Source organism: Beta vulgaris, chromosome 8 (assembly GCF_026745355.1).
Source record: "Beta vulgaris subsp. vulgaris cultivar EL10 chromosome 8, EL10.2, whole genome shotgun sequence".
NCBI classification, from domain to species: Eukaryota; Viridiplantae; Streptophyta; class Magnoliopsida; order Caryophyllales; family Amaranthaceae; genus Beta; species Beta vulgaris.
Window position 1 is genome coordinate 51,327,784 of NC_079209.1, and position 13,656 is coordinate 51,341,439.

General features: G+C 36.8%; 1 protein-coding gene across 2 annotated transcripts; it reads left to right on the forward strand.

The window, feature by feature from the left end:
• The first annotated feature begins 959 nt into the window (after window positions 1–959).
• LOC104901693 (1-phosphatidylinositol-3-phosphate 5-kinase FAB1B) lies at window positions 960–13,414 on the forward strand. 2 transcript variants are annotated; one of them, XM_010689290.4, is made up of 12 exons: window positions 960–1,099; window positions 1,527–2,344; window positions 3,228–3,917; window positions 4,304–4,457; window positions 4,604–4,948; window positions 5,330–6,193; window positions 6,303–6,634; window positions 9,085–9,208; window positions 9,292–9,462; window positions 9,850–11,370; window positions 11,797–12,063; window positions 12,932–13,414. In XM_010689290.4, exons 2-12 carry the CDS (start codon window positions 1,728–1,730, stop codon window positions 13,253–13,255), a joined length of 5,409 nt encoding a protein of 1,802 aa, XP_010687592.2. In that variant the 5' UTR covers window positions 960–1,099; window positions 1,527–1,727; the 3' UTR covers window positions 13,256–13,414. The 2 variants fall into 2 exon arrangements, with proteins under 2 accessions (XP_010687592.2, XP_010687594.2); XM_010689292.4 differs by having other exon boundaries at window positions 1,527–2,284.
• The last annotated feature ends 242 nt before the right edge of the window (window positions 13,415–13,656 follow it).

Consider the following 13,656-nt stretch of genomic DNA (forward strand, 5'->3'; position numbering starts at 1 on the left):
TTAGCTTATTTTGAAATGTAATCCGAACTTAGTAGTTTCGTTGTCATGGATTTGAGCTATCATATTATATATATTTCTTATTTTTGCATCAATCTTATGTTCTTAACACGTGACTTTTAATTTTCTATTATTTAATAACAACAAAATAACTTAATACTCCGTATAATGATAACAATGACATTTATAATGGTAACAACAAGATTAATAATAATTACCAATATTAATAATCAATAAGTACACCAACAAGAATAATAATCTTTTTGAACAAATGTACTAGTAAATAATAATACTCCCTTTGTATTTTTTTATCTTTCTCACTTAGAATCTTGACACTATTCACAATTAGAGAGAATCTTTTAGATTTTTCTCAATATATAAGAAAAAATATAGTCATGTGGGGTCTTGTTTGATTCGTCTCAATGAGTATTTTATTAATATTCAATTAGTATAATTTTTACTAATATGTAATGAAAGATATTTAATAGTAATAATGAGTTTTTAAATTTAAGCATGATCTCATCTGAACTGATCTGATCTGGTCTGATCTGATCTGAACTTATTTTTTCCGATCTGATCTGATTAGATCTGAAATAAGCAAAAATAAGGTGAACTGAACATAGCCTAATAAAGACAAGAGTCAGGAGGGAGTATCCGTTAATTTTAAGTGTGAAAAAGTAAATTGGACCAAAATGAGGTTTAGAAAATGATGGTTGGTGAGCACACAACAAGTACACAACGCCATTGATGACTCAACACTTCCTTTTCCAATGCCTCTAATGATTCTTGTGAATCCAGTTAATATTTTAACTTTTTTCTATCAACTTTATATATTTTATATAATACCACAAAACAACAAAACATTTTCTGGCCACCATTTGTTTCCTAGTACGCGTGTATTTTATTTATTCATGTATTTCATTTTATATTTCCCACTACAAATTTAATACAACCATAATTATTAATTATTAAATATTAAATATTTAAATTGCGGTGGTCTCAAAAGTCACTTCCAAAACTTTTTACAATCTTTGCAATTCATGATTACTTACAAAGGAGAAAAGAGTCTGAGAATTTCGTGAAAATTTTGTTATTTGATTAGGTAACTTAACTTATCATATTACTTTTCTTTTCATTTGATTATGAAATTTGAATTCATGTTACGTAAGTTAGTTTGATACTATGGAGATTCGATTTCGACCTTTTTGTGGCGATTTAAGGAAAAGGGTACTCTTGATTTTTTGATATTTTGTTTTATGGAGTGACAATTTTGGGAATCTTTGTTTTTTTTTTGTGGGTTAGGGTTTATGTTTAAGTTTTCTTGATGATTCCAGTATATCCCAATTTATATGATAGTGGGTTATTGATTGATTATTGTCAATTTTGTAATTCTGTCTTTTTTTGGGTTGTTGTTGTTGTTGGATTATTCAGGTTTCTTGTTAAATTTACTTGCTAGTTAAGTTGCTAATTACTTGGTTGCTCTTATTGCATGTTGAATTAACTTATTACTCTAATATTGAAATATGCAGGTTTTTGGTTGTAAGTACAGTTGGTTGTTATTGTTGAATATAAAGTTGCTGAGCATAATATATTTGGTTAGGCTGAAAGTGGAAATAGGCAGAAAGTGTATTCTAGCTTTCTGGATTACGTTTCAGTTTCGTCGTTGCTACTACTGGGTGGCATGATAATATGATTATGAGACTGGTCAGGGGACATTTTCGACGCCGTCGATGGGATCCCCTGACAAAAAATTATTGGGCATTGTAAAATTTTTGAGTCCTCGAAAATGCGATTCAGCCAATGTTTCGAGGGATTTTTGGATGCCCGATCATAGTTGCAGGGTGTGTTATGAGTGTGATACCCCGTTCACAGTGGTTAAGAGAAAGCATCATTGCCGGCACTGTGGTCGAATTTTCTGTGCTAAGTGTACGGCTCACTCAATTCCTATCCATCCTGACGAGTCCAAGAATGATGGGGAGGAATCTGATAAGATTAGGGTTTGTAACTATTGCTTCAGGCAATGGGAGCAAGGAGTGGTGACAGCTAACCATGAAACTGGTGGTGCTTCTAGTCCAGGAATTAGTCCATCTGCATCAGCAGCTAGCTTGGGGAGTATTAACACCAGCTTTACTGGTGATAGCAGCGCGAGTACAGTAGGTTCAATGGCCTATTCAACTGGACCATATGAGCATGTCACATATAGTTCTTCTGTGAGTCTTGAGCAATCTCTCCAAATAGGACAACATAATCAAGGCAATGGAGAATCTGATCCAAGCAGCATAAATACGTATGTAGACATTGGAGATTTATCTTCAAATGCTAATCAGTATGGTTTTTGTGTAAATAGGTACATTGCTCCTCTATAGTAATTTACCATAATTTTTTGTGCATTTCCAACCCTTTGTACTATTGTAGTATGCTTGAGATTTGATATGGAAGATGATATTGGTAATATAAGTCAACTCAGAGTAGCCCCTTGTGAAATTGAGAATAAGTTACCTATTATCAGTTTTTTTACAACAATTCTTGTGCTCTTGAGAATTTGACTTGTGGTGTACTCTTTTAGCTGGAAGGATCATGTCTCTCTTTATTGTACTCTTTTTTTTTTTCTTGATTCAGATTAATTTTTTTTTCACGAGAAGTTATTGAATCTTAATGCAGGCAAGGTAAATGCTTGGCATTGGTATTGAAACTTAGTACCTTTGATATGTTTTCATAACCTAGTAGTTGCTTTAAAATATAAACCTCAAATCAATGAGCTCCTCAGTCTGAAAAATTATACATCGGAGACAGAGGAGGTAATAGGAAGAGGGGGGGGGGGTGTGTTATATTTGAAAATGAAGCTGGTGCTAGTGCTAGTTGTGACAAGTTAATAGCTAGCCAGGCTAGTTTCTATTATCAACATTGATCTTCTTTTTAGATAAATGATACAAAATCTGAATTACAAGATTCTGTATTGGTGCTGTCTGATCTTTGACGTGTACTTTTTATTTTTTAGCTACCTGGTCAACTTAAGTAAGTGTCGTTTTGAGTTTGGTGGGACATGGATATCATATGTTGGCTAAAACTGTCATGCTTTCTGTGTATTCACACGTGCTTGGTGTAATCTTCATTAGGGTTTTGACTTATCTGATGTTGTCATGTCCTTTGATATAGTTCTGGATCAGATTGCACTTGTCAACATTGCATGTCATCTGATAATGAGTCTTTTGGCCCTCTATTTTTCTTAGGAGTGATGATGAGGAAAATGCAAATGGGGGATACTATGGTGCTGTTAATTTTGATGAGATTGACGATATGTACCCATCTTGTAAAAGGGTCTTGGATGTAGAAGAAGATGATAGAAAAGCAGTTAGTCCTTTGTCTTCCGTGGATTTTGGTTCGGAGTTCCTGGAAGGAATTAAGGCTTCTGTGAATGAAGCAGACACTCACATCAATAACGATGAATCTGAAGCTTCTCTTTATGAGATAGAGAGTGCAGATGTGGAAAATTTGGATTTTGAGAACAACGGGGTACTTTGGATTCCTCCAGAGCCTGAAGATGAAGATGATGACAGAGAAGTTGATTTTTTAGATGATGAGGATGACGGAGATGCTGCTGGAGAATGGGGATATCAGAGCTCTTCGAGCAACTTGGCTGGCGGAGAACTTCAGCAGAGGGAAAAAGCAAATGAAGAACATCGGAAAGCTATGAGGAACGTAGTTGGTGGACATTTCAGAGCACTAATAACACAGCTTTTGCAAGTTGAAAACCTTCCAGTTCGGGATGATTATGACAAAGACTGTTGGCTGGAAATAATCACGTCTCTGTCATGGGAGGCTGCTTCACTCCTTAAGCCAGACATGAGCAAAGGTAGTGGGATGGATCCTGGTGGTTATGTAAAAGTGAAATGCTTGGCATGTGGGAAGCGAAGTGACAGGTTAGTTTGTATATAAGTTTGCGACGTCCAGCTGTTAAGTTCGCCTATCTTGTTCTTTTTATTAAACCTTCTTTGTCTAATTTTGTATTGACTGTATACAACTTTCAAGGTTAAACTACTCGCCTTCTGAACCTCTCTGTGGCAGAAGCCTTATTCACTTAGGAGATTTACTTGTATGTAATAATGTTTTTTTTGGTGTAGTTTTTTTTATCATGCTTGCTTAAAGTCTGGGCTGTCTTTATGCGTAATTAGACCGTGTATTATTAGTTCTTTTTACCACATAAAATTGTCAGAGAAGGTTAGACTGTAAAGTTAATTTTTTTTCCATGTAGGTTTATATCATCTCTATATCCACTCATATTTTTTTTGTGGCTTTTTTCATCTAGTGTGGTGGTAAAAGGAGTTGTCTGTAAGAAGAATGTTGCTCATCGACGAATGACTGCAAAGTTTGATAAACCACGCCTTTTGATCCTTGGAGGGGCTTTGGAGTATCAGCGGGTTACCAATCATTTATCAAGTTTTGACACATTATTGCAGCAGGTTGTAAATGTGTTTCATTCATTTTCTTCTAGATCATTATCATGAGTTTTTAAGGGACTGTTCTTTTCTCAAATCTTCAATTTTTTAATGATGAACTATATTCGACAGTTCTTTGATTTATTGACTAATGTACTGTTGCTTTTTAGGAAATGGATCATCTGAAGATGGCTGTTGCAAAAATCAGTGCTCAAAATCCCAATATCTTATTGGTGGAGAAGTCTGTTTCTCGATTTGCCCAAGAATACCTTCTTGCGAAAAACATATCTCTTGTTTTGAATATCAAAAGGCCTCTCTTGGAGCGTATTGCTCGCTGCACTGGTGCACAAATTGTTCCCTCTGTTGACCATCTCAAGTCACCAATTTTGGGGAACTGTGAATCCTTCCATGTGGAGAAATACTTTGAGGAACATGGAAGTGCTGACCAAGGTGGGAAGAAACTGACAAAGACCTTGATGTTTATTGAGGAGTGCCCAAAACCCTTGGGATGTACTGTAAGTTCTGCATTCAATTTGTACTGTGTAATTAGATGTCATTCGTCTATTTTGCTTCAGATTTACTTGCTTTATATATTCATTTGTTGTTTTGATGCATCATTTGGAGGCAAGTCTCTGGTGTCATTACTCTGAGCCTGATAATTAGTCATCTACGTCGAATTTGATCTAAATCTGGACCAATATATGCTTTTGTATATACAATATGTAAATCTGAAAGCTTTTGCTCAGGTTTTATGATGCTTGCTATTGTATTACTTGTTCTGCCATTCAAATGTTCTGCTTTGCTGCCTGTCTAATCCAGAAGAGGATAATAGATTTTTGCACTATTGCTGTAACATGTGCAGTTTTTATCTAACCAATGATGGTTACTTGTTTCAGATCTTGCTCAAAGGAGCCCCTGGAGATGAATTAAAGAAAGTGAAACATGTTGTCCAGTATGGGATTTTTGCTGCATATCATCTGGCTCTAGAAACATCTTATCTTGCGGATGAAGGTGCTTCTTTGCCGGAACTTCCTTTGAAGTCTCCAATAACTGTTGCACTACCTGACAAACCATTAAACATCAATAGATCCATCTCCACTGTACCTGATCTAGTTACCCCAACAGCTGAAAGGCCCCAGAGTGAAAACAGTCACCTGGTTTCACAGGTGCCTATCACTACAAATACTGTTCCTACATCAGAAAGGAGTGTATCAAGCTCGATGACTAATTATATGGAATCTGCCTCAAATTCTGTGCAATCAGCTGTTGATGACTCTTTACTTTCATCATCATATGATGTCCCTAATTCTATATATAATTATGTATCTCAAGATGGTATCTCAGAGCATATCTGCAGAATTGGTGTAAATCAATTTCCAGAAGACCATTCCATTACCATAAGACCAGATGAATGTCTTCATGGTGATCATGCAGTTGCTAGTTCTCCCAGCACGTCAGTTCAGTTAGAAGACAGTGTTTGCAAGAGTAATAATGATGCTAGTACATTGTTTGAACATGATCCTAACAACTCAGGGCATTTGTCAGATTCAAATTACAAGGAACAAAAGGAAAAAGTGCAGCCTTTGAAAGAAGAATTTCCACTCTCACCTTCTGATGGTCAGAGCATATTGGTGTCTTTAGCAACACGCTGTGTCTGGAAGGGAGTTGTGTGTGAGAGGGCACATCTTTTCCGTATCAAGTACTATCGGAGCTTCGACAAGCCTTTGGGACGATTTTTACACGACGATTTATTTGATCATGTATAACTGAGTTGTTCTTTTTTCGATATTTGCTTTCCTTTTTTGAATAATGCAAACCTCGATTTTGTTCTTTCACTAAAGGTGCTCTTTTGTGTTTGTATACTTGAAGAGTTATCGTTGCCGTGTCTGTGAGATGCCATCAGAAGCACATATTCATTGTTACACCCACCAGCAAGGGAGCCTTACTATTTCTGTGAGGAAGCTTACTGAGTATCCATTACCTGGGGAAAGGGATTGCAAAATCTGGATGTGGCATAGGTGCCTCCGATGTCCTCGGGTCAATGGATTTCCTCCTGCTACTAGAAGAGTTGCTATGTCTGATGCAGCCTGGGGGTTGTCATTTGGAAAATTCTTGGAACTCAGCTTTTCAAACCATGCAGCTGCTAGCAGAGTTGCTAGTTGTGGCCATTCTCTTCATAAAGATTGTCTTAGATTCTACGGGTATGTATTCTAACACTGATCCTAGATAAGATTCTCTCAAACTCTCTTACATGTGATTATGCTGTATAAGGGCGTCTGTGGTCATTGAGGTTTAGAGATTTTAATTGCCTATGCTTACCTGGTTAGATCATACTGCATTTTTCTCTTCTTTTGTTTGTATGTTTGTAAATAAGTTAAACAAACTGAGAACTTTTACAGCAACAGTGACCGTGTTCTGTAGTGTGGTATCTAAAGGACTCTTGCTTCCTTTTGAGGTGTGAATTTGGTTGGCTATTAAATTTGTGAGGAGCATGCCTAATTTATAAGAAGCAGCTGAGCGGAAGCTCCAACAAGCTCAACAATAACAGCTAGAACCACCCACCAATGTGGATCCTGCTACGAGATCTTTGTGGACTGTGGAGGTCCCCAATCTATGCAGCCTTTACCCTTTCTAGAATAAACATGTGCAGAAGCTGTTTCCAAGAAACCCATGGAGTTTTGGTTCAAGAAGAGTTCTATTGAAATAAAAAGTATGAAGAGGTAGTAATAACTAACCTGTATATTTTGCTCTTGAAATTAACAACAAAACATACAAGTAAATAAACGCAAAATTAACAACCAAAAGTAAAATACACACAAAAAAATTGTATAAATCTTCTTGAGTCTGGAGTAAGACAGTAGATGATGAACTAATTTAAATGGAAATGGGACTGCAACTGAAGAAAGTATCCTTAATTAGGGAAAGTGTTAGCTAGTTCCATTGACTATCTGGTGATGTACTTGGATGAGAGAAATTTGCAGGATATTAGGGGGAAACCCCTGCCACTTTAAGCATTTGAATTATATTCTAAGGATCATGTAAACTTGGAGTCGAGAGCTTTGGCAATTATTTCCCCTTCATTGATCTTGTAGATAAGATCATGCATCTCTATTATACTTCTTACGTTTCAAAATACTTGCGACGTAGAGAAAAGTGGGGAGTTTTAAGATAGGTACAAAGAGAGAGGGGGGGGGGGGACCATTGTTTGAATAAAAACACATTTGTTGAGGAAAAAGTATGGGTACATTAACATCTATGGTATGTAGCAAGTAATGTGTGACAAGTTGCACTATTCGTCAACCTAAGATGCATCTTCCTCTCCAGGACTTCAAAAGGGAACTTTTGGGACACCAATAGGCATTAAATGAAAGAAATGAGTTTATGGGAGGTAGTATGGGATCTGTAGTAGGGGAAAAATCACACGGTGATTTATTTTAGGAAAATGTAGCAAGTATTTTGAAATTGAGGAAGTATAAAGGAACTCTTGATTCTTGAGGACCTGTTATCCACGTAAAGTTACAAAAATACCCTAATAAAAACAAGCTCAATTTTATCCACTTTTTTTTTAAAAAAATTTCAGCTGCTTAATTTCACAGCAAACTATCTCTCACTCCCTTCCCCGTTTATCATCATGAACTATTATACAAACTAAACTTTCTCAACTTTTTTCCGGACAAAAAAAACAACAGTCTTAATTTAGTTATTCTGAAATTACATTGTTGCACTATTCAGATGTTGGCTAAATATAGATTATGTCAAATTTTGTGTTTAGAGAAACTTTTTGAACAAATTTTCTTACATGTTATTTGAGGTTACTAGATGCAACACTATATAACTTTATATATGCTTTTGCACACATCCCCTGCATATAAGTCTAGTTATTTAATAAAAGGGGGACTTGTGTATATTTGTCTATAGATTTTTTTGGAACGGAAAAGTTGTTAGTGTCTTAAGGGCATGATATCTTTGTTTCTAGCCCTCCTTTTTTCTGGGGTTGACGACCCTTTTGGTTCCCCTTTTCAATAAAATTCTTTAGTAGCTATCCATGAAAGCAAACTAGGGAATGTGTAACAGTGTAAGAAGCAGCTGTGAGTAGTGAGTAGGATACCGATAATCTGTATGTGCTAACTAGTTAGCATCCTACTGTCTCATCTGTAGCAAGTTACCTGATTCGCAGATACTTTTGACATCAATGTCTTTGGTTAGTAATACCTTATACTATTATCGAAGAGATTGTTTTTCTCTGCTTTTTGTTAGAAAAGTTCAAATGCATTTTCTTATCCTCATTTCTTTGTGTGGAACTTGATTTCGAAGCCTGATATTTACATGTTTATATTAATAGCTGTTTTCTGTGCGGATGTCTATTGGGGTTTGTAGTTTATGAAGACTTCAATTATTTAGATATGTTTAAACAAAGTCATCGCTATAATTTCCCAACTCTTTTCTTGTTCTCGATATCTCTTTGCCATCTGGAGTAACTAGTAAGTGTTATTATTGCATTTTTGGTAGTCAGTGGGTGAAATGAGGTACATTTTTGAGTTCATGTAGAATTTCTAGGGTGACGACCAATTTAGGGAAGGGGTTTGTTGTTTGTTAGCAGATTGTGCATCATTCATACTTAACGTTTCTAATGTTGCGTTCTCTGATGCAGTTGTGGACGGATGGTTGCTTGCTTTCGCTATGCACCAATTGTTGTTCATTCTGTCTATCTTCCACCATCAAATATCGAATTTACTTGTGATAATCTGGAGTGGATCCGTAAAGAAGCAGATGAGGTGGAAGACCTTTTCTTCGTTTTTACGGTCTATTTCTAGTAATATGTCCTACAGTTGTGTAACTGTTTTGAGCTGTTTTGCAGGTAAGGGATCGGGCAGAACTTCTATATACTGAAGTCTGCAATGCAATTAATGAGATTTCGGAGAAATTGTCGAGGTCTGGAACACTGGAAAGTAACACAAAAGCTTTTGGACTGAGGAAACACGTCATGGAACTAGAATGGATACTGAAGAAGGAGAAAGAAGAATTTGAGGTTCTTCTTATGCACAAGTTGATTATTTCTTTAAATTAATTGAATGTTTATTTTAACAGTAGAACAAGAGAATAACTGATAGGTAACAGGGAAATAAGGTGGTGGAAATCTTTGCAAATTTGAATATGAGATGTGGATGGGTGTTATGTTTAAACGCATCTGCCCTCATATAGGACAACTCAACTGTTCAGTATAAAATAATGAGTGGTGTATTATGATCTAGATTTTCTACCTGCTGTTGCATCTATTATATGTATGTATCTATCTATAACTGTTCTTTCTGCATCTGTTCATCTGAATTATGAAATTGTGATTAGCTTGTTTGTGGATATATGTGATGTGGAACTGGGAATGTACAGTCATTGATTGCCAAATGTTGATTCACAGGAGTCCCTGCAAACAGCATTGCAAACAGAAAGACAAGTTGGGATTGATATTCTAGAAATCAATAGATTGAGACGGCGTTTACTCATCCAATCTTATGTCTGGGACCAACGTTTGATTCATACATCTAATTTAGATGCAAAGATAGCCCAGTATGGGTCTGACAGTCTTATTTTGAAATCTCTGGAGGAAACTCCCAATGAGGTGGGAAAGACTAACATATCTACTGGCAGTGAAATAGTGAAAGAGCTGGGGGGTTGTGGTTCTGTAATTTCAGATGTCAAGACTGGAACAGATGTTAGCCAAGGCCTCAATGTCAAACAATTTAATGAGCACAATTCATACTCAGGAGAAAAGATTTTAGATCAGGTACCAATTTGCAAGGAAGTAGGTGAGGTTTTACCCGATGGGATCAATATGGGTGAAGCAGGTCCAGTTCCTCCTGTAAATACAGTTCGACGAGTTATTTCAGCTGGACAATTCCCAGTTACGGTGAGTTTGTCCGATACTCTTGATGCAGCATGGATTGGTGAAAGTCACTCAGGAAGTGTCAAACCTAAGGAGAATGATGTAATAGATTCGTCAAGCTTTGTTCAGTCAGTTGCAGCAAGTCCCAGCTCAGAGAAGCACTCTGATGCCTGGGATGAGACAGAGTTTCATCGTGTCTCTAGCCTTGCTTTGCCAACCAAGAGCTCTGATTTTCTAGACAACTCCACATATTGGTTAAAGGTGCCCTTTATGAGCATTTATCAATCACTTGGAAAAAGTTCCTCATGGAATACTCAAAAGCTTGATGCCGTAGGCGATTATAACCCAGTTTTTGTTAGTTCATTTCGTGAATTGGAACGCCAGGGCGGTGCCAGACTGCTGCTTCCTGTGGGTGTTAATGATACTGTTATACCAGTTTATGATGATGAACCGACTAGTATCATAGCATATGCACTTGTATCAGCAGATTATCAAACTCAAATGTCTGATGATCCTGATATGAAGAAGGATGGGAGTGAGTACGCAGTTTCTCTGCCCCTCAGTCATTCAGCAAGTTCCCTCTCGCTTCCTTCCCCGGGTGAAGCAGCTTCTGGATCAATGAGAAGTTTTGGGTCTTCCGAAGAAACCCTTTTGTCAATGTCTGGGTCCAGGAACTCCTTCATCTTGGATCCACTGTTCTACACCAAGGCTTTGCATGCTAGAGTATCATTTTCAGATAATGGGCCTCTTGGAAAAGTTAAATATACTGTCACTTGTTATTACGCGAAAAGATTTGAGGCACTGAGAATGATTTCTTGTCCTTCTGAGATGGATTTCGTTAGGTCGCTCAGTCGTTGTAAGAAATGGGGTGCACAGGGTGGAAAGAGCAATGTCTTTTTTGCCAAGACTCTGGATGATAGATTTATAATTAAACAAGTTACAAAGACCGAGCTCGAGTCATTTATCAAGTTTGCACCAGCTTATTTCAAATATCTGTCTGAATCTATTAGAAGTTCCAGCCCTACATGTCTGGCTAAGATCCTGGGCATTTATCAGGTAAAATGTAGAGTCCATATTTTTTAAACTCTGATTGTCATATAGGTGAAGAGTACTTTTGACTTCTCATGTGATTCGAAGTTTGGGTAATCTCTGCTACATTCGCCAAGCTCTATGTCCCATTCATCAATCATCTGTCTCAACTGTATACCCCCCCTCCCCCCCACCACCAAAGAAACCAAAAAAAAAAAGGACAAAGTCTTTGAGATTATGCCAATATTTAGTGTCGATGAGATTTAGGGAGTATGGTTACCTCATCTTCTTTCTGGTCCAGGTGTTTCTTTCTTCTTCTTCTTTATATCCACTGCCTTTAGAACCCCTAAGACTAGATGACAATGGCAGTTTTTAATGCTTATATTGTAGAACTTTTCAATTGCGAAGTGGTGAATTCATCTTTGACCGATTCTTTGGTGCTTATCTTAAAAGGTTACATCCAAGCATATTAAAGGAGGGAGGGAGATCAAGATGGATGTTTTGGTGATGGAGAATCTCTTGTTCCGACGTAATGTAGTACGGCTTTATGATCTGAAAGGCTCTTGTAGATCACGGTACAATGCAGATTCCAGTGGTGGAAACAAAGTTTTGCTTGACCAGAACCTGATCGAGACAATGCCTACTTCTCCGATTTTTGTAGGGAACAAGGCAAAACGACTGCTCGAACGAGCTGTTTGGAACGACACATCATTTCTTGCTGTAAGTTTGCAGACTATGATTTTATGTGCACTGAGATGTTTGATAAGTACAATCAACTTTTTTTTAAAATCTCAATTAGCCATAATTCTTGCTTAGGACCATGAAGACATGTTTTAAGAATCTCAAGCAATCCATACATCTATTGTTTGAAAGCGCAATTCATGCTTTATTTAGTACTCTTCTGAGATTGTCTTCTTATCTTCTTTAACAGACTAGTCTGCTCTCTGCAGCACCCCCCTGTCCCTCTCCCTTCTTGATAAAATATAATGCAGGATGTTACAGGGAGATGCCTTCTGCTATTTATTTTAATGAATAACCAATCTCTTGATTGTATTTTCTTAGAATTTGATCAATGCTGGTGAGGCCAGATACTATATGCTTGCACGCATTCTGGTACTGTTGCTTTGTAGTAGATGCAGGTTTTTCATTCTGCTTATTGACAGTTGGTTAGTGAATACAATTGGTTGGATTAATTAAGACTATGTTTTTTAAGACTTCGGTTATTCATGTCAGACATAGGTGAGTGTCCAAATGTCAGACTAGACACACTTATATTTGAAAATTTTCCATTTGTTGGCCCAAAATGAAGTGTGAAGCATGCACCCTTTTGTTTGATTGTTGAGGATCTAACATGACATCAAGGTGGAATGAAGAGTTAATTGAAGTTGAAATTTAGAGTGCAACTAAGACTGTTCAGATAAGCTTGTCAGTCCATTGCAGATTTGCTATTTATTTAAGGCACCAATGAGATTCTCAAGCCATGTTACTAGACATGGAACTGTCATTCTTTGCTTGTTTTTGATCTATTTTCTGAAGATTTTTCATTGTTGTTGATGTCTTCTGAGTGAGTTCACAACTCGTTTTGCAGTCAATTGATGTGATGGACTATTCTTTATTGGTTGGTATTGACGAAGAAAAGCGTGAGCTGGTGGTTGGTATTATAGATTTCATGAGACAATATACATGGGATAAGCACCTTGAGACTTGGGTTAAGGCGTCTGGGATTCTCGGCGGGCCAAAGAATGCATCTCCAACAGTCATTTCTCCTGATCAGTATAAAAAGCGGTTCAGGAAAGCTATGACGACTTACTTCCTTATGGTGCCTGATCAATGGTCTCCTCCAATGATCATCCCTGGTGAACCCTTGTCTGATCATAATGAGGAGAACTCCAAAATTGTCACTTCACCTTGATTTGTTCTGAAAGTTTTAAAGTCTTTGGATATATATCAAATCAAAAGTGTATAGTATTTGTTACAATCTCTTTTTGTTGTAATTTCTTGTTTCATTTTTGTTTTATTCTTACTATATTTGTTGATTGATTTAGTTAATAAGAAAGGTTCTTTCATGTCATATAGTCTATTTCATAGTAGTATAAAATTATCTATATATTGGTTTCCTTCACACATCGATGTTCTATCAACTTCAGATGTTAATTGGTTAGAAATTTCATCTGAGCTTACAAATATCTTTAAGCTTCCTTGCAAAGCTCCTTCATTTTACCAGTTGCTAGTTATTGATGAGATGATAGTTAGAACAAGCTATCTATCAAATCCAAGGTTTGCATAAAAGTGAATTATGATTTGATTTTATGT

What these genes read in the sequence shown, in the direction of transcription:
- LOC104901693 (XM_010689290.4), top strand. Translation starts at nt 1,728, where the DNA reads ATGGGATCCCCTGACAAAAAATTATTGGGCATTGTAAAATTTTTGAGT. An exon ending in TGTGGGAAGCGAAGTGACAG is followed by an intron (nt 3,918 to 4,303) that starts GTTAGTTTGTAT and finishes TTTTTCATCTAG; the next exon opens with TGTGGTGGTAAAAGGAGTTG. An exon ending in TCCGTAAAGAAGCAGATGAG is followed by an intron (nt 9,209 to 9,291) that starts GTGGAAGACCTT and finishes GCTGTTTTGCAG; the next exon opens with GTAAGGGATCGGGCAGAACT.